The 26,670-nt window shown below is 41.4% G+C and overlaps 1 protein-coding gene across 1 annotated transcript in view; it reads right to left on the bottom strand.

The window, feature by feature from the left end:
- Positions 1-26,670, bottom strand: part of POLE2 (DNA polymerase epsilon 2, accessory subunit) — a gene marked incomplete in the record, with an annotated part of 205,906 nt that overhangs the window by 149,004 nt on the left and 30,232 nt on the right. The window contains 4 exon segments of the mRNA XM_053697663.1: positions 16,249-16,421; positions 16,539-16,611; positions 16,894-16,942; positions 22,790-22,846. Of these exon segments, the coding sequence (XP_053553638.1) occupies positions 16,249-16,421; positions 16,539-16,611; positions 16,894-16,942; positions 22,790-22,846 (352 nt within the window).

Here is a 26,670-nt window from a genome sequence, read left to right as displayed (position 1 = left end):
CTAGAGGCGGAAAGATATAAGCAGGTTGATAATTCCAAGGAAGTGACAACGCGTCCACCACTTCCGCCTGAGGATCCCTGGATCTGGACAGATACCTGGGAAGTTTCTTGTTTAGATGAGAGGCCATCAGATCTATTTCTGGAAGTCCCCAGATTTGAACAATCTGAAGAAATACCTCTGGGTGAAGAGAACATTCGCCCGGATGTAACGTCTGGCGACTGAGATAATCCGCTTCCCAATTGTCTATACCTGGGATGTGAACCGCAGAAATTAGACAGGAGCTGGATTCCGCCCATACAAGTATCCGAGATACTTCTTTCATAGCCTGAGGACTGTGAGTCCCACCTTGATGATTGACATACGCCACGGTTGTGACATTGTCTGAAAACAAACGATTCTCTCTTCAGAAGAGGCAGAACTGAAGAGCTCTGAAAATCGCACGGAGTTCCAAAATGTTGATTGGTAATCTCGCCTCCTGAGATTCCCAAACCCCCTGCGCTGTCAGAGATCCCCATACAGCTCCCCAACCTGAAAGACTCGCATCTGTTGAGATCACAGTCCAGGACGAACAAAAGAGGCCCCTTGAACTAAACAATGGTGATCCAACCACCAAGTCAGAGAAGATCGAACATTGGGATTTAAGGATATTAATTGTGATATCTTTGTATAATCCCTGCACCATTGGTTCAGCATACAAAGCTGGAGAGGTCTCATGTAAAAACGAGCAAAGGAGATCGCATCCGATGCTGCAGTCATGAGACCTAGAATTTCCATGCACAAAGCTACCGAAGGGAATGATTGAGACTGAAGGTTTCGACAAGCTGAAATCAATTTCAGACGTCTCTTTTCTGTTAGAGACAAAGTCATGGACACTGAATCTATTTGGAAACCCAAAAAGGTTACCCGAGTCTGAGGAATCAACGAACTCTTTGTTAAATTGATCCTCCAACCATTTCTTTGAAGAAACAACACAAGTTGATTCGTATGAGATTCTGCAGAATGTAAAGACTGTGCAAGTACCAAGATATCGTCCAAATAAGGAAATACCGCAATAACATAATTTCTGCTTACCTGATAAATTCCTTTCTTCTGTAGTGTGATCAGTCCACGGGTCATCATTACTTCTGGGATATTACTCCTCCCCAACAGGAAGTGCAAGAGGATTCACCCAGCAGAGCTGCATATAGCTCCTCCCCTCCACGTCACTCCCAGTCATTCGACCAAGGACCAACGAGAAAGGAAAAGCCAAGGGTGAAGTGGTGACTGGAGTATAAATTAAAAAATATTTACCTGCCTTAAAAACAGGGCGGGCCGTGGACTGATCACACTACAGAAGAAAGGAATTTATCAGGTAAGCATAAATTATGTTTTCTTCTGTTAAGTGTGATCAGTCCACGGGTCATCATTACTTCTGGGATACCAATACCAAAGCAAAAGTACACGGATGACGGGAGGGATAGGCAGGCTCTTTATACAGAAGGAACCACTGCCTGAAGAACCTTTCTCCCAAAAATAGCCTCCGATGAAGCAAAAGTGTCAAATTTGGAAAAAGTATGAAGCGAAGACCAAGTTGCAGCCTTGCAAATCTGTTCAACAGAGGCCTCATTCTTGAAGGCCCAAGTGGAAGCCACAGCTCTAGTAGAATGAGCTGTAATTCTTTCAGGAGGCTGCTGTCCAGCAGTCTCATAAGCTAAACGAATTATGCTACGAAGCCAAAAAGAAAGAGAGGTAGTGGAAGCTTTTTGACCTCTCCTCTGCCCAGAGTAAATGACAAACAGAGAAGACGTTTGTCGAAATTCCTTAGTTGCCTGTAAGTAACATTTTAGAGCACGGACTACATCCAGGTTGTGCAGTAGACGTTCCTTCTTTGAAGAAGGATTTGGGCATAAAGAAGGAACAACAATCTCTTGATTGATATTCCTGTTAGTAACTACCTTAGGTAAGAACCCAGGTTTAGTACGCAGGACTACCTTATCCGAATGAAGAATCAAATAAGGAGAATCACAATGTAAGGCTGATAATTCAGAGACTCTTCGAGCCGAGGAAATAGCCATTAAAAATAGAACTTTCCAAGATAACAACTTTATATCAATGGAATGAAGGGGTTCAAACGGAACGCCCTGTAAAACATTAAGAACAAGGTTTAAACTCCATGGTGGAGCAACAGTTTTAAACACAGGCTTAATTCTGGCCAAAGCCTGACAAACAGCCTGGACGTCAGGAACTTCTGACAGACGTTTGTGTAACAGAATGGACAGAGCTGAGATCTGTCCCTTTAATGAACTAGCAGATAAACCCTTTTCTAAACCTTCTTGTAGAAAAGACAATATCCTAGGAATCCTAACCTTACTCCAAGAGTAACCTTTGGATTCACACCAATATAGGTATTTACGCCATATCTTATGGTAAATCTTTCTGGTAACAGGTTTCCTAGCCTGTATTAAGGTATCAATAACGGACTCAGAAAATCCACGTCTTGATAAAATCAAGCGTTCAATTTCCAAGCAGTCAGCTTCAGAGAAGTTAGATTTTGATGTTTGAAGGGACCCTGTATCAGAAGGTCCTGTTTCAGAGGTAGAGACCAAGGTGGACAGGATGACATGTCCACCAGGTCTGCATACCAAGTCCTGCGTGGCCACGCAGGTGCTATTAGAATCACTGATGCTCTCTCTTGTTTGATTCTGGCAATCAATCGAGGAAGCAACGGGAAGGGTGGAAACACGTAAGCCATCCTGAAGTCCCAAGGTGCTGTCAGAGCATCTATCAGGACTGCTCCTGGATCCCTGGATCTGGACCCGTAACGAGGAAGCTTGGCGTTCTGTCGAGACGCCATGAGATCTATCTCTGGTTTGCCCCAACGTCGAAGTATTTGGGCAAAGACCTCCGGATGAAGTTCCCACTCCCCCGGATGAAAAGTCTGACGACTTAAGAAATCCGCCTCCCAGTTCTCCACTCCCGGGATGTGGATTGCTGACAGGTGGCAAGAGTGAGACTCTGCCCAGCAAATTATCTTTGATACTTCCATCATAGCTAGGGAGCTCCTTGTCCCTCCCTGATGGTTGATGTAAGCTACAGTCGTGATGTTGTCCGACTGAAACCTGATGAACCCCCGAGTTGTCAACTGGGGCCAAGCCAGGAGGGCATTGAGAACTGCTCTCAATTCCAGAATGTTTATTGGCAGGAGACTCTCCTCCTGACTCCATTGTCCCTGAGCCTTCAGAGAATTCCAGACGGCACCCCAACCTAGAAGGCTGGCGTCTGTTGTTACAATTGTCCAGTCTGGTCTGCTGAATGGCATCCCCCTGGACAGATGTGGTCGAGAAAGCCACCATAGAAGAGAATTTCTGGTCTCTTGATCCAGATTCAGAGAAGGGGATAAGTCTGAGTAATCCCCATTCCACTGACTTAGCATGCACAGTTGCAGTGGTCTGAGGTGTAAGCGTGCAAAGGGTACTATGTCCATTGCCGCTACCATTAAGCCGATTACCTCCATGCATTGAGCCACTGACGGGTGTTGAATGGAATGAAGGGTGCGGCAAGCACTTTGAAATCTTGTTAGCCTGTCCTCTGTCAGGTAAATCTTCATTTCTACAGAATCTATAAGAGTCCCCAGGAAGGGAACTCTTGTGAGTGGAACGAGTGAACTTTTCTTTTCGTTCACCTTCCATCCATGTGACCTTAGAAATGCCAGCACTAACTCTGTATGAGACTTGGCAGTTTGAAAGCTTGAAGCTTGTATCAGAATGTCGTCTAGGTATGGAGCTACCGAGATTCCCCGCGGTCTTAGTACCGCCAGAAGAGCACCCAGAACCTTTGTGAAGATTCTTGGAGCTGTAGCCAATCCGAATGGAAGAGCCACAAACTGGTAATGCCTGTCTAGGAAGGCAAACCTTAGGTACCGATAATGATCTTTGTGAATCGGTATGTGAAGGTAAGCATCTTTTAAATCTACAGTGGTCATGTATTGACCCTCTTGGATCATAGGTAAAATTGTCCGAATAGTCTCCATCTTGAACGATGGAACTCTTAGGAATTTGTTTAGGATCTTTAAGTCCAGGATTGGTCTGAAAGTTCCCTCTTTTTTGGGAACCACAAACAGATTTGAGTAAAACCCCTGTCCCTGTTCCGATCGTGGAACTGGATGGATTACTCCCATTAACAAGAGCTCTTGTACGCAGCGTAGAAACGCCTCTCTCTTTGTCTGGATTGTTGACAATCTTGACAGATGAAATCTCTCTCTTGGAGGAGAGTATTTGAAGTCCAGAAGGTATCCCTGAGATATTATCTCTAGCGCCCAGGGATCCTGAACATCTCTTGCCCAAGCCTGGGCGAAGAGAGAAAGTCTGCCCCCCACTAGATCCGATCCCGGATCGGGGGCCCTCAATTCATGCTGTTTTAGGGGCAGCAGCAGGTTTCCTAGTCTGCTTGCCCTTGTTCCAGGACTGGTTAGGTTTCCAGCCTTGTCTGTAGCGAGCAACAGCTCCTTCCTGTTTTGGTGCAGAGGAAGTTGATGCTGCTCCTGCTTTGAAATTACGAAAGGAACGAAAATTAGACTGTCTAGTCTTGGCTTTGGCTTTGTCCTGAGGCAGGGCATGGCCTTTACCTCCTGTAATGTCAGCGATAATCTCTTTCAACCCGGGCCCGAATAAGGTCTGCCCTTTGAAAGGTATATTAAGCAATTTAGACTTAGAAGTAACATCAGCTGACCAGGATTTTAGCCACAGCGCCCTGCGTGCCTGAATGGCGAATCCTGAATTCTTCGCCGTAAGTTTAGTAAGATGTACTACGGCCTCCGAAATGAATGAATTAGCTAGTTTAAGGACTCTAAGCCTGTCCGTAATGTCGTCCAGAGTAGCTGAACCAATGCTCTCTTCCAGAGACTCAATCCAGAATGCCGCTGTAGCCGTGATCGGCGCAATGCATGCAAGGGGTTGCAATATAAAACCTTGTTGAACAAACATTTTCTTAAGGTAACCCTCTAACTTTTTATCCATTGGATCTGAAAAAGCACAGCTATCCTCCACCGGGATAGTGGTACGCTTAGCTAAGGTAGAAACTGCTCCCTCCACCTTAGGGACCGTTTGCCATAAGTCCCTTGTGGTGGCGTCTATTGGAAACATTTTTCTAAATATCGGAGGGGGTGAGAACGGCACACCGGGTCTATCCCACTCCTTAGTAACAATTTCAGTAAGTCTCTTAGGTATAGGAAAAACCTCAGTACTCGTCGGTACCGCAAAATATTTATCCAACCTACACATTTTCTCTGGTATTGCAACTGTGTTACAATCATTCAGAGCCGCTATCACCTCCCCTAGTAATACACGGAGGTTTTCCAGTTTAAATTTAAAATTTTAAATATCTGAATCCAGTCTGTTTGGATCAGAACCGTCACCCACAGAATGAAGTTCTCCGTCCTCATGTTCTGCCACCTGTGACGCAGTGTCTGACATGGCCCTAATATTATCAGCGCACTCTGTTCTCACCCCAGAGTGATCACGCTTACCTCTTAGTTCTGGTAATTTAGCCAAAACCTCAGTCATAACAGTAGCCATATCCTGTAATGTGATTTGTAATGGCCGCCCAGATGTACTCGGCGCTACAATATCACGCACCTCCCTCTGAGCGGGAGATGTAGGTACCGACACGTGAGGCGAGTTAGTCGGCATAACTCTCCCCTCGTTGTTTGGTGAAATTTGTTCAATTTGTACAGATTGACTTTTATTTAAAGTAGCATCAATACAGTTAGTACATAAATTTCTATTGGGCTCCACTTTGGCATTGCAACAAATGACACAGGTATCATCCTCTGAATCAGACATGTTTAACACACTAGCAAATAAACTTGCAACTTGGAAATACAATTCAATTAGAATAATATTAAAATGTACTGTGCCTTTAAGAAGCACAGAAGATCTATGACAGTTGAAAATTAATAAATTGAAACAGTTATAGCCTCAATCCTTGTAAACAACACAACTTTAGCAAAGGTTTAATCCCATTAGCAAAGATAACAAATTCTGAAAGCAGGAAACAAATAACAGAATAAACGTTTTTTATCTCAGTCAAACTATAATTCTCACAGCTCTGCTGAGAGAAATTACCTCCCTCAAAATAAGTTTTGAAGACCCCTGAGCTCTGTAGAGATGAACCGGATCATGCAGGGAATACAATGAGTTGCTGACTGAAATATTTGATGCATAGTAAAAGCGCCAAAAAACGGCCCCTCCCCCTCACACACAGCAGTGAGGGAGAACAGAAACTGTCAGAAAAACAGATTAAGCAACTGCCAAGTGGAAAAATAGTGCCCAAACATTTATTCACACAGTACCTCAGCAAATGAAAACGATTTTACATTCTAGCAAAAACGTTAAACATAATCTCTAGTTATTAAACAGCCTTATGTATTTCTTACAGTGTAATTCTAGTGAAGTACCATTCCCCAGAATACTGAAGTGTAGAGTATACATACATGACATTATATCGGTATGGCAGGATTTTCTCATCAATTCCATTGTCAGAAAATAAAAACTGCTACATACCTCTATGCAGATTCATCTGCCCGCTGTCCCCTGATCTGAAGTTTACCTCACTCCTCAGATGGCCGAGAACAGCAATATGATCTTAACTACTCCGGCTAAAATCATAGCAAAACTCTGGTAGATTCTTCTTCAAACTCTGCCAGAGAGGTAATAACACACTCCGGTGCTATTTTAAAATAACAAACTTTTGATTGAAGATATAAAACCAAGTATAATCACCATAGTCCTCTCACACATCCTATCTAGTCGTTGGGTGCAAGAGAATGACTGGGAGTGACGTGGAGGGGAGGAGCTATATGCAGCTCTGCTGGGTGAATCCTCTTGCACTTCCTGTTGGGGAGGAGTAATATCCCAGAAGTAATGATGACCCGTGGACTGATCACACTTAACAGAAGAAACCCTGTTCTCTGATTACAGAGAGAAGGGCACCGAGAACCTTTGAAAAGATCCTTGGAGCTGTTGCTAGGCCAAAAGGAAGAGCAACAAACAGGTAATGCTTGTCTAGGAAAGAGAATCTCAGGAACTGATAGTGATCTGGATGAATTGGAATATGAAGATATGCATTCTGTAAGTCTATTGTAGACATATAATGCCTTTGCTGAACAAAAGGCAGAATAGTCCTAATAGTCACCATTTTGAATGTTGGTATCCTTACATAATGATTCAATATTTTTAGATCCAGAACTGGTCTGAAAGAATTCTTCTTTGGTACAGTGAACAGATTTGAATAAAACCCCAGACCTCGTTCCAGATATGGAACTGGCACAATTACCCCAGCCGACTCCAGGTCTGAAACACATTTCAGAAACGTCTGAGCCTTTACTGGGTTTACTGGAATGCGTGAGAGGAAAAATCTTCTCACAGGCGGTCTTACCTTGAAACTTATTCTGTACCCTTGAGAAACAATGTTCTGAATCCAAAGATTTTGAATCAAATTGATCCAAACATCTTTGAAAAATCGTAACCTCTCCCCTACCAGCTGTGCTGGAATGAGGGCCACACCTTCATGCGGATTTGGGAGCTGGTTTTGACTTTCTAAAAGGCTTGGATTTATTCCAGACTGGAGAAGGTTTCCAAACGGAAACTGTTCCTTTAGGGGAAGGGTCAGGCTTCTGTTCCTTATTCTGACTAAAGGAACGAAAACGATTAGCAGCCCTATATTTACCTTTAGATTTTTTTGTCCTGAGGCAAAAAAGCTCCCTTCCCCCCAGTAACAGTTGAAATTATTGACTCCAACTGAGAACCAAATAATTTATTACCTTGGAAAGAAAGAGAAAGCAACGTTGACTTAGAAGTCATATCTGCATTCCAAGATTTAAGCCATAAAGCTCTTCTAGCTAAAATAGCTAAAGACTTATACCTGACATCAATCCTAATGATATCAAAAATGGCATCACAAACAAAGTTATTAGCATGTTGAAGAAGTTTAACAATGCTATAAGCATTATGGTCTGACACTTGTTTCGCTAAAGCCTCCAACCAGAAGGTGGAAGCTGCAGCAACATCAGCCAAAGAAATAGCAGGTCTAAGAAGATTACCTGAACATAAATAAGCCTTCCTTAGAAAGGATTCAAGCTTCCTATCTAAAGGATCCTTAAAAGAAGTACTATCTGCCGTAGGAAAAGTAGTACGTTTAGCAAGAGTAGAGATAGCCCCATCAACTTTGGGGATTTTTTCCCAAAACTCTAATCTATCAGATGGCAAAGGGTACAATTTCTTAAACCTTGGAGAAGGAGTAAATGAAGTACCCAGACTATTCCATTCCCTAGACATTACTTCTGAAATAGCATCAGGAACTGGAAAAACTTCTGGAATAACTACATTAGGTTTAAAAACTGAATTTAAACGCTTATTAGTCTTAATATCAATGGGACTAGACTCCTCCATATCTAATGCAATCAACACTTCTTTAAGTAAAGAACGAATAAACTCCATCTTAAACAAATATGAAGATTTATCAGTGTCAATATCTGAGGCAGAATCTTCTGAACCAGATAGATCCTCATCAGAGATAGATAAGTCAGAATGATGGCGGTCATTTAAAAATTCATCTGAAATATGAGAAGTCCTAAAAGACCTTTTACGTTTACTAGGAGGAGGAATAACAGACAGAGCCTTCCGAATAGAATTAGAAACAAATTCTTTTACATTAACAGGAACATCCTGAACATTAGATGTTGAAGGAGCAACAGGTAATGGATTATTACTAATGGAAATATTATCCGCGTTAGATAGTTTATCATGACAACACAAACTACAGCCAGAGGAACAGTTACCAAAAGTTTACAAATGCTCTTAGCTTTGGTAGAACCAACATCAGGCAGCGTCTTTCCAGAAGTAGATTCTGATCCAGGGTCAGGTAGTGACATCTTGCAATATGTAATAGAAAAAACAACATATAATGCAAAATTATCAAATTCCTTAAATGACAGTTTCAGGAATGGGAAAAAAATGCAAAACAAAACAAGCCTCTAGAAACCAGAAGCAACTAAAAAGTGAGACTGAAATAATGTGAAAAAAACTGGCGCCAAGTATGACGCCCACATTTTTTGGCGCCAAAAAAACGTCTAAAACAAACATGCGTCAAAAATGACGCAACTACGTGAAAACTTCCGGCGTCAACTATGACGCCGGAAATGACTATATTCTCGCGCCAAAAATGACGCAATAAATTGTAGCATTTTCTGCACCCGTGAGCTTAACAGCCCGCAATTTAGAAGAAAAAAAGTCAATTGAAAATTTTAAGGTAAGAAAAAATATTTATTTCATATGCATTTTTCAAAAAATGAAACTGACAGTCTGAAAGAAGAAACACTGATTATCCTGAATCATGGCAAATATAAGTTTAAAACATATATTTAGAACTTTACATATAAAGTGCCCAACCATAGCTTAGAGTGTCATAAATAAAAACATAATTTATGTAAGAACTTACCTGATAAATTCATTTCTTTCATATTAGCAAGAGTCCATGAGCCATGGGCAAAGTTTCCCAAACCTCAAAATGCCTATAAATATACCCCTCACCACACCCACAATTCAGTTTAACGAATAGCCAAGAAGTGGGGTGATAAGAAAGGAGCAAAAGCATCAAAAATAAGGAATTGGAATAATTGTGCTTTATACAAAAAAATCATAACCACCACAAAAAAAGGGTGGGCCTCATGGACTCTTGCTAATATGAAAGAAATGAATTTATCAGGTAAGTTCTTACATAAATTATGTTTTCTTTCATGTAATTAGCAAGAGTCCATGAGCTAGTGACGTATGGGATAATAAATACCCAAGATGTGGAACTTCCACGCAAGAGTCACTAGAGAGGGAGGGATAAAATAAAGACAGCCAATTCCGCTGAAAAATAATAATCCACAACCCAAAACAAAAGTTTTAATCTTAATAATGAAAAAAACTGAAATTATAAGCAGAAGAATCAAACTGAAACAGCTGCCTGAAGTACTTTTCTACCAAAAACTGTTTCAGAAGAAGAAAACACATCAAAATGGTAGAATTTAGTAAAAGTATGCAAAGAAGACCAAGTTGCTGCTTTGCAAATCTGATCAACAGAAACTTCATTTCTAAACGCCCAGGAAGTAGAAACTGACCTAGTAGAATGAGCCGTAATTCTTTGAGGCGGGGATTTATCCAACTCCACATAAGCATGATGAATCAAAGACTTTAACCACGACGCCAAAGAAATGGCGGAGGCCTTCTGACCTTTTCTGGACCCAGAAAAGATAACAAATAGACTAGAAGTCTTTCTAAAATCTTTAGTAGCTGCAACATAATATTTCAAAGCTCTTACTACATCCAAAGAATGTAAAGATCTCTCCTTTGAATTCGTAGGATTAGGACACAATGAAGGAACAACAATTTCTCTACTAATGTTGTTAGAATTCACAACCTTAGGTAAAAATTTAAATGAAGTCCGCAACACTGCCTTATCCTGATGAAAAATCAGAAAAGGAGATTCACAAGAAAGAGCAGATAACTCAGAAACTCTTCTAGCAGAAGAGATGGCCAAAAGGAACAGAACTTTCCAAGAAAGTAATTTAATGTCCAGAGAATGCATAGGTTCAAACGGAGGGGCTTGTAAAGCCCTCAGAACCAAATTAAGACTCCAAGGAAGAGAGATTGATTTAATGACAGGTTTAATACGAACCAAAGCTTGTACAAAATAATGAATATCAGGAAGATTAGCAATCTTTCTGTGAAAAAGAACAGAAAGAGCAGAGATTTGTCCTTTCAAGGAACTTGCAGACAAACCTTTATCCAAACCATCCTGAAGAAACTGTAAAATTCTAGGAATTCTAAAAGAATACCAAGAGAATTTATGAGAAGAACACCAAGAAATGTAAGTCTTCCAGATTCGATAATAAATCCTCCTAGACACAGATTTACGAGCCTGTAACATAGTATTAATTACTGAGTCAGAGAAACCTCTATGACTAAGAATCAAGCGTTCAATTTCCATACCTTCAAATTTAATGATTTGAGATCCTGATGGAAAAATGGGCCTTGAGATAGAAGGTCTGGTCTTAACGGAAGTGTCCAAGGTTGGCAACTGGCCATCCGAATGAGATCCACATACCAAAACCTGTAAGGCCATGCTGGAGCCACCAGCAGTACAAACGAACGTTCCATAAGAATTTTGGAAATCACTTTTGGAAGAAGAACTAGAGGCGGAAAGATATAGGCAGGATGATAATTCCAAGGAAGCGACAACGCGTCCACTGCCTCCGCCTGAGGATCCCTGGATCTGGACAGATACCTGGGAAGTTTCTTGTTTAGATGAGAGGCCATCAGATCTATTTCGAAGAGCCCAGATTTGAACAATCTGAAGAAATACCTCTGGGTGAAGAGAACATTCGCCCGGATGTAACGTCTGGCGACTGAGATAATCCGCTTCCCAATTGTCTACACCTGGGATGTGAACCGCAGAAATTAGACAGGAGCTGGATTCCGCCCATACAAGTATCCGAGATACTTCTTTCATAGCCTGAGGACTGTGAGTCCCACCCTGATGATTGACATATGCCACGGTTGTGACATTGTCTGTCTGAAAACAAATAAACGATTCTCTCTTCAGAAGAGGCCAGAACTGAAGAGCTCTGAAAATCGCACGGAGTTCCAAAATGTTGATTGGTAATCTCCCTGAGATTCCCAAACCCCCTGTGCTGTCAGAGATCCCCATACAGCTCCCCAACCTGACAGACTCGCATCTGTTGAGATCACAGTCCAGGTTGGACGAACAAAAGAAGCCCCTTGAACTAAACGATGGTGATCTATCCACCACGTCAGAGAGTGTCGTACATTGGGATTTAAGGATATTAATTGTGATATCTCTGTATAATCCCTGCACCATTGGTTCAGCATACAAAGCTGAAGAGGTCGCATGTGAAAACGAGCAAAGGGGATCGCGTCCGATGCAGCAGTCATGAGACCTAGAATTTCCATGCATAAAGCTACCGAAGGGAATGATTGAGACTGAAGGTTTCGACAGGCTGAAACCAATTTCAGACGTCTCTTTTCTGTTAGAGACAAGGTCATGGATACTGAATCTATTTGAAAACCCAAAAAGGTTACCTTTGTCTGAGGAATCAACGAACTCTTTGGTAAATTGATCCTGCAACCATGTCTTTGAAGAAACGACACAAGTTGATTCGTATGAGATTCTGCAGAATGTGAAGACTGAGCAAGTACCAAGATATCGTCCAAATAAGGAAATACTGCAATACCCTGTTCTCTGATTACAGAGAGAAGGGCACCGAGAACCTTTGAAAAGATCCTTGGAGCTGTTGCTAGGCCAAAACGGAAGGGCCACAAACTGGTAATGCTTGTCTAGAAAAGAGAATCTCACAAACTGAAAGTGATCTGGATGAATCGGAATATGAAGATATGCATCCTGTAAATCTATTGTGGACATATAATGCCCTTGCTGAACAAAAGGCTGAATAGTCCTTTTAGTTACCATTTTGAATGTCGGTATCCTTACATAACGATTCAATATCTTTAAATCCAGAACTGGCCTGAAGGAATTCTCCTTCTTTGGTACAATGAATAGATTTGAGTAAAACCCCAGACCCTGTTCCAGAACTGGAACTGGCACAATTACTCCAGCCAACTCGAGATCTGAAACACATTTCAGAAATGCATGAGCCTTCACTGGATTTATTGGAATGCGAGAGAAAAAATCTCTTCGCAGGCGGCCTTACCTTGAAACCTATTCTGTACCCTTGAGAAACAATGCTCTGAATCCAAAGACTGTGAATCGAATTGATCCAAATGTCTTTGAAAAATCGTAACCTGCCCCCTACCAGCTGTGCTGGAATGAGGGCCGCACCTTCATGTGGACTTGGGAGCTGGTTTTGACTTTCTAAAAGGCTTGGATTTATTCCAGATTGGAGAAGGTTTCCAAACAGAAACCGTTCCTTTAGGGGAAGGGTCAGGCTTCTGTTCCTTATTCTGACGAAAGGAACGAAAACGATTAGCAGCCCTATATTTACCTTTAGATTTTTGTCCTGAGGCAAAAAAGTTCCTTTCCCCCCGGTAACAGTTGAAATAATTGAATCCAACTGGGAACCAAATAATTTATTACCTTGGAAAGAAAGAGAAAGCAAAGTTGACTTAGAAGACATATCTGCATTCCAAGTTTTAAGCCATAAAGCTCTTCTAGCTAAAATAACTAAAGACATATACCTGACATCAACTCTAATGATATCAAAGATGGCATCACAAATAAAGTTATTAGCATGTTGAAGAAGTTAATGAGCATTATGGTCTGATACTTGCTGTGCTAAAGCCTCCAACCAAAAAGTGGAAACAGCAGCAACATCAGCCAAAGAAATAGCAGGCCTAAGAAGATTACCTGAACATAAATAAGCTTTCCTTAGAAAGGATTCAATCTTCCTATCTAAAGGATCCTTAAAGGAAGTACTATCTGCTGTAGGAATAGTAGTATGTTTAGCAAGAGTGGAGATAGCCCCATCAACTTTAGGGATTTTGTCCCAAAACTCTAATCTGTCAGATGGCACAGGATACAATTTCTTAAACCTTTGAGAAGGAGTAAATGAAGTACCCAGATTATTCCATTCCCTAGAAATTACTTCAGAAATAGCATCAGGGACAGGAAAAACTTCTGGAATAACTATAGGAGGTTTAAAAACCGAATTTAAACGCTTAGTAGATTTAGTATCAAGAGGACTAGAATCCTCCATTTCTAATGCGATTAAAACTTCTTTAAGTAAAGAGCGAATAAATTCCATCTTAAATAAATATGAAGATTTATCAGTGTCAATATCTGAGACAGAATCCTCTGAACCAGAAATATCCTCATCAGAAACAGACAAATCAGAATGACGACGGTCATTTAAAAATTCCTCTGAAAAATGAGAAGTTTTAAAAGACCTTTTACGTTTACTGGAAGGAGGAATAACAGACATAGCCTTCCTAATAGATTTAGAAACAAATTCTTTTATATTAACAGGAACATCCTGAGTATTAGATGTTGAAGGAACAGCAACAGGTAATGGTATATTACTAATGGAAATACTATCTGCATTAGCAAGCTTATCATGACATTCATCACAAACTACAGCCAGAGGAACAATTACCACAAGTTTACAACAAATGCACTTAACTTTGGTAGAACCAGCATCAGGCAGCGTCTTTCCAGAAGTAGATTCTGATCCAGGGTCAATGTGAGACATCTTGCAATATGTAAAAGAAAAAACAACATATAAAGCAAAATTATCAAATTCCTTAAATGACAGTTTCAGGAATGGGAAAAAAAAATGCCAATGAACAAGACTCTAGCAACCAGAAGCAATGCAAAATGAGACTGAAATAATGTGAAAAAAAGGTGGAGACAAGAATGACGCCCACATTTTTTTGTGCCAAAAAAGACGCCCACATTATTGGCGCCTAAAAAATTTTTGGCGCCAAGAATGACGCCACATCCGGTGACGCCGACATTTTTGGCGCAAAACGTCAAAAAAATGACGCAAACACGAACAACTTCCGGCGTCAAGTTTGACGCTGGAAATGACAAACAGAATTTTTTGCGCCAAAAAAGTCTGCGCCAAGAATGACGCAATAAATTGAAGCATTTTCAGCCCCCGCGAGCCTAACAGCCCACAGGGAAAAAAGTCAATTTGAAACAATTTTTAAGGTAAGAAAAAAATGATTATTCATATGCATTATCCCAAATAATGAAACTGACTGTCTGAAATAAAGAATATTGATCATCCTGAATCATGGCAAATATAAGTTTAAAGACATATATTTAGAACTTTATAAATAAAGTGCCCAACCATAGCTTAGAGTGTCACAAAAAATAAGACTTACTTACCCCAGGACACTCATCTACATATAGTAGATAGCCAAGCCAGTACTGAAACGAGAATCAGTAGAGGTAATGGTACGTAAGAGTATATCGTCGATCTGAAAAGGGAGGTAAGAGATAAATCTCTACGACCGATAACAGAGAACCTATGAAATAGATCCCGTAGAAGGAGACCATTGAATTCAAATAGGCAATACTCTCTTCACATCCCTCTGACATTCACTGCACTCTGAGAGGAAAACCGGGCATCAGCACATATCAACGTAGAAATCTAGCACAAACTTACTTCACCACCTCCATGGGAGGCAAAGTTTGTAAAACTGAATTGTGGGTGTGGTGAGGGGTGTATTTATAGGCATTTTGAGGTTTGGGAAACTTTGCCCCTCCTGGTAGGAATGTATATCCCATACGTCACTAGCTCATGGACTCTTGCCAATTACATGAAACAAAATTATATATATACATATATATATATATATATATACATATACATATACATATACATATACATATATATATATATATATATATATATATATATATATATATATATATATATACACACACACATACACACACATATACATGGTGCTCTTTGCCTCCTCCTGCTGACCAGGAGGCAATATCCCATAAGTGAAGATGAAATCCGTGGACTCGTCATATCTTGTAAAAGAAAGCAGCTTTTTCACATGGCTTTGCAAAACTGATCAGAGTATCACTGCAAAAACAAACAGGTCTATAAACCCATGCCTCCATATTGTTAACATACTTTGGATAGTTATAAAGTCGCTCAGATCAAATCTTTTATTATTCGGTCACAACATGCAATATTATTATGTAAAGTGGCAAAACAAAAGATTTGATAAAAGGTTTTTAAACATGTCAATGAAGGTGTCTATGATGACAGTTTGTAATAAATTTGAATTCTACCTTGAATCAAATGTTGCTTTTGTCTGATTTTTGCAGTGGTATCAAAAGAATAATGATAATTGCAAAAAAAAATAACTGGTTATGTTAATAACCCATTTAGTCTATTTGAAACGTAGGGTGTGTATTTCTTTACTGCAACATAAATCACATTTTGTGGCAAACATTTTCACAAAGTTTTAGTTACAGCAATATGAGCAATTAGAATACATTTCATCCCAATGAAAAAAGTGGCATGTTTAGAATTATATTAGTTTACAGTGGATGATTGACTTAATATATTTTTATGAATATTCCTCAAGTTGTTGATGAAGTAGTTTATAAAATTAAACTTATTTGATCTTTAAAAAGAAAAAAAAAAAGTCTTTAGAGTTTGAAGATTTTAAAAGTCTGCATTTACTTTGTAAGGCTAAAGACATTTCTTAAACATACCGCACATACCTGCAAACATAGTGTGAAGTTTTTCAACAACTTCTACTTGATCTAACCAAACATCAGACACAAAAACAAACATGGCATCCTCATTTTCCTCTTCCAGCTGCTTTAATTTTACCGAAGCTTTTACAGATGTTGTAGGGGGTCCACCAAAAAAATTGATATTACCATAATATGCCCTGCAAAAAGTACAAAGCTAGATTTCTTTATCTTAGTTACCAAATACAAAGCAATGTTTTATATTTTTGTTATTATTATTATTTATTTATTTCATACACAGATCATTCCACTCTCACCTTGTAGTGCTGGAAGGTTCAATAGGTGGGAATCCAAAAGCATTGATATGAAAAATTTTATCTTCATACCAACCTACGAGAGAGAAAAAAAAAAAAAGAAAAAAAAAGGGGAGCATCTTTCTAGACCATGACAAATGTCTATAAAACCTAGGAGCCAGCCATAAAAACCTTAAAGGTCAAAAACTGTGGGTCTGAACAATTGTGAGCAAAATAGAGGGATAATTAATCTTGGGGTTAATTTACAAATTTACAGTCAACCATGGCAGCTTGGCATCTGGTATTTGTTTAACCATTTATGTGGAAAACTCGAAATAATGCTCACAACTAAGAGTAAACATTTGAAGTATTACTGTACCTTCTGCTAAAACAAAACCGGACTCTGTATATAATCCACTATGAAACTGGTACAATGGGGTTAAAGAAAATAGTATTTTATGAAAGATGATATATACACATAAAATATTTTTTTTATAAAAAAAAAAAATCCAGACATATGTAGAGTCTGTGGTTAACAATTACCATAAGGAAGCAAATGTAACCCTTTGTTTGGAAAGTTTAAGTTGTAAAAAAAAAAAAAAAAATGAAGACAAAAAGGAGAGCGCATCCCCAAATTCAAGGTAATACATTTATTTACAAACAACACGCATAAAATAAAATGCACTTACAAGTAGTAAGATTTAAACATGCTCAGGGTAACAGTCACACTGGTCACAGATAGTTCCGGTGTGTGTATGTGTCCTCACGTAATGGAGATGCACTGGACATATATTTTTTTTAGTAGACAACTCAAGGTGCTAATTTAGGCCAATTTTGGTATATTTCATGCCACTGTTTCACTGCCATTTGCAATCATATTAAAACAAATGTTAACTTTTTCCCAAACTTTGGGTTTCTCACTGAAATTAAATTACACACAATTACTGCAGTCATTAGATAAATGGTTGTAAAAGCTTCTCTGGGGTCCCTTTTGTTCAGAAATAGCAGGCAAGCATGGCTTTGCAATTAGTTTTTGGCAAATAGAAAGCACCACACTTCTGAAATTCCCAGCAGTGAGGGGGTTAACTAGCTAGTTGGTAAGGGTAATAGTATTTTAATGCAGGGATTACTTTCCCACCTCCCCGATTCCTTCAAAACAGGTCTCCACCCCACACCCATCATCTTAGATACTAGCAGACAGTCTGCAAGTATTAAAAGGGGCATTGTACACTAGATTGTTCTTTGCATAAATGTTTTGTAGATGATCCGTTTATATAGCTCATCTGGTAGTGTTTTTATGTAATGTATAGTTTTGCTTATTTTTTTTAATAACATTGTGCTGGGTGTCCCAGAATAACCTCATCAGCGTACTAAACCCAGAGGTTCTAAGTAAGTTTTTAAAAGGTTTTATATTGGATATTTACATAAATATCTGTGCATATTCTTTATAGTAGTGTCTATTACATGCAGTTATATGAAAATTGGTGTATACTGTCCCTTTAAATTAATTGTTTTTATTTATTTTCTGCAGTGTAGGATCCCCGCTTACCTTCCCACCTCCCTGATCCATCCCAAACAGCTCTCTAACCCTCCCACTCCCAATGGTGTCTACCACCTTAGGTACTGGAAATATCTGCTAGTGCCCAGTTTATAGACTTATTTTTTCTGTAGTGCAACGGTCCCCCAACCTCCTTGCGATCACTACTGTAGGGCCCTACCCATAATCCCGATTTTTCTGTAGTGTTGTGCCTCTTCACCTTCCTCATCATAGGTATTTTCTGTATCATAGGGTCCCCCCCTCCACTGCTGTGCTGCCCACAAGCAGACATTAATAACAAATTATGCTTACCTGATCATTTCCATCGAGGGGAGGAGAGTCCACGGCTTCATTCATTACTATTGGGAATTAAGAACCTGGCCACCAGGAGGAGGCAAAGACACCCCAGCCAAAGGCTTAAATACCTCCCCCACTTCCCTCATCCCCCAGTCATTCTGCCGAGGAAACCAGAAACAGTAGGAGAAATATCAGGGTATAAAAGGTGCCAGAAGATGATTACATTTAGGTCCGCCCTACGGAGATACAGGCGGGAGTCGTGGACTCTCCTGCCCTCGATGGAAATTAAATTATCAGGTAAGCATAATTTATGTTTTCCATCTAAAGGGAGGAGAGTCCACGACTTCATTCATTACTATTGGGAACATATACCCAAGATCTAGAGGACACTGAATGAAACCAGGAGGGTAAAAGGCAGACCCTAATCTGAGGGCACCACAGCCTGCAAAACCTCTCCCCTGAAAACAGCTTCCACAGAAGCAAAAACATCAAATTTGTAAAACTTTGTAAAACTTTGTAAAAGTGTGTAAGGAGGACCAGGTAGCCACCTTACAAATTTGCTCCATAGAGGTCTCATTCTTGAATGCCCAAGATGAAGCCACAGCCCTAGTTGAATGAGCCATGATCCTCTGAGGAGGCTTATGTCCCACTGTCTCATAAGCCAAGCGAATCAAGCTCCTCAACCAAAAATACAAGGAAGAAGCAGAGGCCCTTTGTCCCTTGCGCTTCCCAGAATACACCACAAAAAGATGTAGACTGTCTGAAATCCGTTGTAGCCTGAAGATTGAACTTCAAGGCACGAACCACATCCAAGTTATGAAGTAACCTCTCCTTTGAAGAAGAAGGGTTAGGACTCAAGGAAGGAACCACTATTTCCTGATTGATGTTACGGCTAGACACCACCGTGGGGAGAAACCCCAACCCAGTGCGAAGAACAGCCTTATCCGCATGAAACACCAGAAAAGGGAGGATCACAAGGCAGCTAGTTCAGATACCCTGCGTGCCGATGCAATAGCCAACAGGAAGAGAACCTTCCAGGACTGAACCTATGCATTCCATTGACATTTAGATTCTAACGGAACCCTCTGCAAAACCCTAAGGACTAAGTTTAAGCTCAAAGGCAGAGCCGACTGTCTAAAGGCAGGCCTGATTCTAGACAGAGCCTGAACAAAAAAGACTGAATGTCAGGGAGCTCAGCGAATCTCCTATGCAACAAAATTGATAAAGCCAAAATCTGTCCCTTTAGGGAACTAGCGGCAAGACCCTTCACCAAACTGTCTTGGAGAAAGGCCAGAATCCTGGATACCTTCACCTTATGCCAAGGATATCCATGCTTCTCACACCAGGTCCTCCACACCTTATGGTAGATGCGACAAGTGACTGGCTTCCTTGCCTGAATTAGAGTATCAATCACGCTTTCAGAAAAGCCTCTCTTGGCTAAGACAAGGCGTTCAATCTCCACGCAGTCAGCCTCAGAGAATCTAGATTTTGATGTTGAAAAGGACCCTGTGACAGCAGATCCCTGCAACAGGGTAACCTCCAAAGCGGAGAGGATGACATCCCCAACAGATCCACAAACCACGTCCTCCGCGACCACGAAGGAGCAATCAGAATGGCCGAGGCCCACTCCTGTTTGATGTGTGCCACTGCTCGAGGTAGAAGTGGAAGCTGTGGAAAAATGTAAGCTAGGCTGAATCCCCAAGGAACCAGTAGGGCATCTATCAGCTCTGCCTGGGGATCTCTGGACCTCGACCCGTATCGAGGTAGCTTGCAATGGAGTCTGGACGCCATGAGATCTATCTCCGGTGTTCCCCATTTGTGACAAATCTCTGCAAAACACCTCGGGGTGAAGAGACCATTCCCCCAGATGGAAGGATTGTCTGCTGAGAAAGTCTGCTTCCCAGTTGTCCACACCTGGTATGTGAATCGCTGAGAGCGAGCAGTCGTGGGACTCTGCCTATTCCAGAATCCGAGACACCTCCCTCATCGCGAGGGAGCTCCTCGTACCCCCTTGATGGTTGATGTAAGCCACCGAGGTAATGTCTGTATGGAATCTGATGAAACTGACTAAACCCAGAGAAGGCCACGCCTTCAGAGCATTGTAAATTGCTTGTAGTTCTAGGATGTTGATCGGAAGGAGAGACTCTTCCCTGGACCACTTTCCTTGTGCCATCTTGACAACCCAAACAGCTCCCCATCCCGACAGTTGCTCCGGACGGGTCCACCAATAGAGGGAGTTCCGAGTCCGAGCATCCATGGATATCAGCTGTGATAGATCTGAATGATCGCCGTTGTCTGTCTCAACATGAACAATTGAAGAGGTCTGAGATGGAACCTGGCGAACGGGATGACGACATCTATGCTTGACACCATGAGACTTATCACCTCCATATATTGAGCCACCAACGGGCTTGTGGAGGACTGAAGGGCAAGACAGGTGGACGCAAGCTTCCTGCGCCGCCGATCCGTGAGAAATATCTTCATGGACATAGAGAGTCTATTATCGTACCCAGGAACTCTACCCTGTTGCTGGAAACAAGGGAACTCTTTCCCGAGTTGGTCTTCCAACGTGAGATTGGAGAGGCAAGAGAAGAGCCCTCGAACGATCCTCTGCGACGCTGAACGACAGCGCCTGAACTAAGATACCGTCCAGATAAGGCGCCACTGCAATGCCCCTGGATCTGGCCACTGCCAGCAGCGCCGCCAGAACCTTCGTGAAGACCCTCGGGCCATCGCCAGACCAAAAGGAAGGGCCACAAACTGGAAGTGTTGGTCCAGAAATGCAAATTGTAGGAACCCGAGGTGGTCCCTGTGGATTGGCACATGAAGGTAAGCGTCCTTCAAATCTATAGTTGTCATGAACTGTCCCTCTTGAACTAGGTGCAGAATGCATCTGATCGTTTCCATTTTGAACGATGAAACACTCAGAAATGTGTTAAAACACTTTAGGTCCAGAATCGGGCGGAACGTGCCCTCCTTCTTTGGAATAGTATCCTAGACTCCTTTCTGCTGGGGGTACTGGTACGATAACCCAGAGAGAGGCGAGATATCTCACACACTCTAGAAAGGCCTCTCTCTTCTCTGGTCTTGAAGACAGGTTTGACAGGAGGAATCTGCCCTCGGGCGGATGGGATCTGAACCCTATCATGTAACCCTGGGAGACAACTTCTAGTACCCAAGGGTCCTGAACGTCATGCAACCAAGTGTCTGAGAATTGAGATGATCTGCCCCCTACGTGATCCTGAGACCGGTCGGGGCCGCCCCATCATGCCGATTTAGTCTCAGCGGCTTCTTGCTCTGCTTAGACTTGTTCCAACATCGAGCCGGTTTCCAAGATCCCTTGGACTGGTGCGCTTTCGCGGCGGTTGCTGGCGCTGGGCCTTGTCCGCACTAAAGGGACAAAAGTAGATCCCTTAGCCTTCTTATCCTGTGGTAGGAAAGCTCCCTTACCTCCCATAACCGTGGATATGATCGAAACCAATCCTGGACCGAACAGGATCTTCCCTTAAAAAGGCAGGGACAACAGCCTCGACTTGGAGGTCATGTCCGCAGACCAAGATTTTAGCCACAGAGCCCTGTGCGCTAAAACCGAAAAACCTGATACCTTAGCATTCAGGCGAATAATTTGCATATGGGCATCGCAGATTAAAGAATTGGCGACCTTCAGCGCCTTAATCTTCTCCTGTATCTCGTCGATGGATGTCTCCCCTTCGACCATGTCACACAGGGATTCACACCAATATGTTGCAGCACCGGCGACCGCTGCCACAGGCTGAAAAAACAAACCCTGTGTGCTGAAACATCCTTCTCAACATGTTTTCCAGCTTTTTATCCATAGGCTCCTTAAACGTCAAACTATCCTCTAGGGGAAGAGTCGTCCGCTTTGTGAGCGTAGAGATAGCCCCATCCACCTTGGGAATGGTCCCCCACAGGAGAGAGGAGAAAGAGGATATTTGCCATCTTAACGGGGACCGGGAAAGTCTGAGGCACCACCCTGTCCTCGTACACGTTCTCAAGTTTAGGAATCGCAGGTTCCTCCAGGATCTTAGGTTCCGGAACCTCCAGAGTAGCAAGCACCTGTCGCAGCAGAAAACACAAATTTTCCATCCTAAACCTATAACCAGGCTTCTCCGCAGCAGGAGGCTTAGATGACACAGACCCAGAATGGGCCTCCTCCAAAGAGTCGGAGTAGGCCTCGACTTCGTATAGAGCATCTGGAGACTCCGAAACTCTGGCACTCCTCTGCCATCCTCCTGTGACGAAAGGCAAAGAATGACTGGGGGATGAGGGAAGTGCGGGAGGTATTTAAGCCTCTGGCTGGGGTGTCTTTACCTCCTCCTGGTGGCCAGGTTCTTAATTCCCAATAGCAATGAATGAAGTCGTGGACTCTCCTCCCCTTTAGATGGAAATAACTATATTAGGCACAACGAGAAAAGGATATTGCTTTGCTGAGATCAAGCTGCACTGCTCCAGTTGGATCTTCTAAGAAATATTTACCCTGAAACAGAAAACATGATACAGTACAAAGTTAATTAAACCCTTAAGTTAAGCCATTTTATACCTCTGTGCTATAGCTATTTTAAGTTATTTGCATTCACACATCTTCATACAGATTGCACATTTTCCCAAGCAAATGACACACACACGAGACTTTAAATGTGGCAATGTCATAGCATGCCTTCTTTAAATTTTGTGAAATTTCTTACACACTAGATCTGCCCTGGTCAAATGTGAGTGATATTATTGTGAAACAGGAGTGTCTAGGAGCAAAAACAGCCCAACTACAAAGAGGTAGACCATGCAAAATAAATGTATATAAATGAGAACAAGAAATACCTTTTGAAGGGAAAAATTTATCATACTTACCTGATAAATTAATTTTATTTGTGGTGGTGAAATTTCACAAGCCATTACTCCTGGGATTCAACTCCTGGCCACTAGGTACTTAATTCCTCTCACCACTCTGGTATTCTAGTCTGATATATAGACAAGAAAGTAGAAAGGTGGGAAACGAAAAAGGGGAGGTATAAAATTAAATAGGGCAGGTCTCATGGACTATCACCATCATGAAAGAAATTAAATTGATCAGCTAAGAATAAAAGTTGTTTTCTTTCATAAGGTGGTGAGCATCCACAAGCCATAACTCCTTCGGAAGTAATACCCAGGCTGTGGAGTCCATGAGTAATTGGGCTAGGCAAAAACCTTTTTTAAGGCAGATACCTAAATAACTGCTGCTTGAAGAATTTAAAAAAATAAAAAAAATAAAAATCATTTTTGATAGGAAACTGATTAGTCAATGTCCAAACTTCCCTACCAAACATATCAAAGTGGTAGAAATTAGAGAAGAAAACACATGTACCTGTCTTGTAAATTTGTTTAACACAAGCCTTATTGAAAACTCAAAAGGAAACGGATCTAGTAGAATGGGCAAAAAAAAAAAAAAAAACTATCCCGTCTCCAAAAAGGCTTAGTAATCAAGAGTGTTAGACAAGTAGTTAAACGGCTGTAGTCTTCTGACCTTTAGCTGAGCCAAGAGACAAATTAAAGGATTGTCTAAAAAACATAATTTATGTCAGAACTTACCTGATAAATTCGATAACAAATTGCAGTACCTCTATATTTTGTACTCTATGAGAATCTTATGTCTCCAATATAGAGACTGCTGCGGTGTGCTGACACCCTGACACAGGCGGAAGACAAGCCAAGAAACATACGGGTAAATGCAGACACCTGGAGCCTCTGAGCGCATTTGCAGCTGCTGCCCTGGCAATGACACGGACTGTAGCATGGCTAGCCAGACAGACCCCCTGTCAAAAGTAGCCTTATACAAGTGTTACAGGTATCCTGTGTGCTATGTGCACTTAACAGCGAATACGCTATTCTTTACCAACATTTAAATCGGCTGGAAACGCTGTGATCAGGAGAACTGCTCTGACCAATAGGATTACAGCATCAGGACAGCTCCCACACACGTGACTTCATCTGCTACAGACCGGTATCTCTACGGAGGTGAAAAGTCTTGTGAGTCTGTTGGATTGGGATATCCGGACGGATAAGGTAATAGAAATCCTGACATTTGGGGACTGCCTGGCCATTTGTTTGGATGGTCATGTCCTTTGGAACTGTTTAATGGCCGACAACGGGTTTTTTTTTTTGTGGTGGCAACATTAAAGTTTTATTTTTAACATCGGAGACGTCCGATTTTTATATTTAGTTTTATATGTTTTATTGCTTGTTATTTCCAATCTAATAAATTGGCATAGTCCTTTTTATAATTTTTGCTCATAAAGATTCCCGTCTTTACACATTTGTTTTGATTGTAGGGATATCTTTTTTATCTAATTGGTCTTTAATACATCTTTAGCCTTGGAACAGATAATTCAGAAACTCTTCTAGCAGAAGAGATGGCCAAAACGAACAACACTTTCCACGAAAGTAGTTTAATGTCCAAAGAATGCATAGGCTCAAAAGGAGGAGCCTGCAAGGCCTTCAAAACCAAATTAAGACTCCAAGGAGGAGAGATTGAGTTAATGACAGGCTTGATACGGACCAAAGCCTGTACAAAACAGTGAATATCAGGAAGCTTAGCAATCTTTCTGAGAAATAAAACAGAAAGAGCAGAGATCTGTCCCTTTAAGGAACTTGCAGACAAACCTTTATCCAAACCATCCTGAATAAACTGTAGAATTCTAGGAATTATAAAAAAATGCCAGGAGAATTTATGTGAAGAACACCATGAAATAAGTCTTCCAAACTCGATAATAGTTTGGAAGTCAGAGAAATCTCTATGACTAAGCACTAGGCGTTCAATTTCCATACCTTCAAATTTAATGATTTGAGATCCTGATGGAAAAACGGACCTTGAGACAGAAGGTCCAGCCTTGATGGAAGTGGCCAAGGATGGAAACTGGACATCCGAACAAGATCCGCATACCAAAACCTGTGAGGCCATGCTGGAGCTATCAGCAACACAAACGATTGTTCCATGATGATTTTGGAAATCACTTTTGGAAGAACTAGAGGCAGGAAGATAGCAGTTCCTTGGTGTTACCAACCTGCTTATAACGCATCCACTGCTTCCGCCTGAGGATCCCTGGAACTGGACAGGTACCTGGGAAGTTTCTTGTTTAGATGGGAAGCCATCAAATCTATTTCTGGAACACCCCACATATGAACAATTTGAGAAAACACATCTGGATGGAGCAACCACTCCCCTGGATGTAAAGTCTGATCCGCTTCCCAATTGTCTATACCTGGGATATCAACCGCAGAGATTAGACAGGAGCTGGATTCCGCCCAAGCAAGTATCCGAGATACTTCTTTCATAGCTTGGGGACTGCGTGTCCCACCGTGATGATTCACATATGCCACAGTTGTGATATTGTCTGTCTGAAAACAAATGAACGGTTCTCTCTTCAACAGAGGCCACACCTGAAGAGCCCTGAAGATAGCATGGAGTTCTAAAATATTGATTGGTAACCTCGCCTCTTGAGGTTTCCAAACCCCTTGTGCTGTCAGAGATCCCCAGACAGCTCCCCAACCTGAAAGACTTGCATCTGTTGTGATCACAGTCCAGGTTGGACGAACAAGAGGCCCCTTGAATTATACGATGGTGATCTAACCACCAAGTCAGAGAGAGTCAAACCTTGGGATTTAAGGATATTAATTGTGATATATTTGTATAATCCCTGCACCATTGGTTCAGCATACAAAGCTGGAGAGGTCTCATATGAAAACGAGCAAAGGGGATCGCGTCCGATGCTGCAGTCATGAGACCTAAAACTTCCATGCACATAGCTACTGAAGGGAATGATTGAGACTGAAGGTTCCGACAAGCTGAAACCAATTTTAATCGTCTCTTGTCTGTTAGAGACAAAGTCATGGACACTGAATCTATCTGGAAACCTAAAAAGGTAACCCGTGTCTGAGGAATCAAATAACTTTTTGGTAAATTGATCCTCCAACCATGTCTTTGAAGAAACAACACTAGTTGATTCATGTGAGATTCTGCAGAATGTAAAGACTGAGTTAGTACCAAGATATCGTCCAAATAAGGAAACACCACAATACCCCGTTCTCTGATTAGACAGTAAGGCACTGAGAACCTTTGAAAAGATTCTTGGAGCTGTTACTAGGCCAAATGGAAGAGCGACAAATTGGTAACGCTTATCTAGAAAAGAGAATCTCAGAAACTGAGTGGTCTGGATGAATCGGAATATGAAGATATGCAGCCTGTAAGTATATTGTGGACATATAATGCTCTTGCTGAACAAAAGGCAGAATAGTCCTTATAGTCACCATTTTGAGAGTTGGCACTCATAC

This window comes from Bombina bombina, chromosome 1 (assembly GCF_027579735.1).
Source record: "Bombina bombina isolate aBomBom1 chromosome 1, aBomBom1.pri, whole genome shotgun sequence".
NCBI lineage: Eukaryota > Metazoa > Chordata > Amphibia > Anura > Bombinatoridae > Bombina > Bombina bombina.
This window is presented reverse-complemented; position numbering and strand designations above follow the sequence as displayed.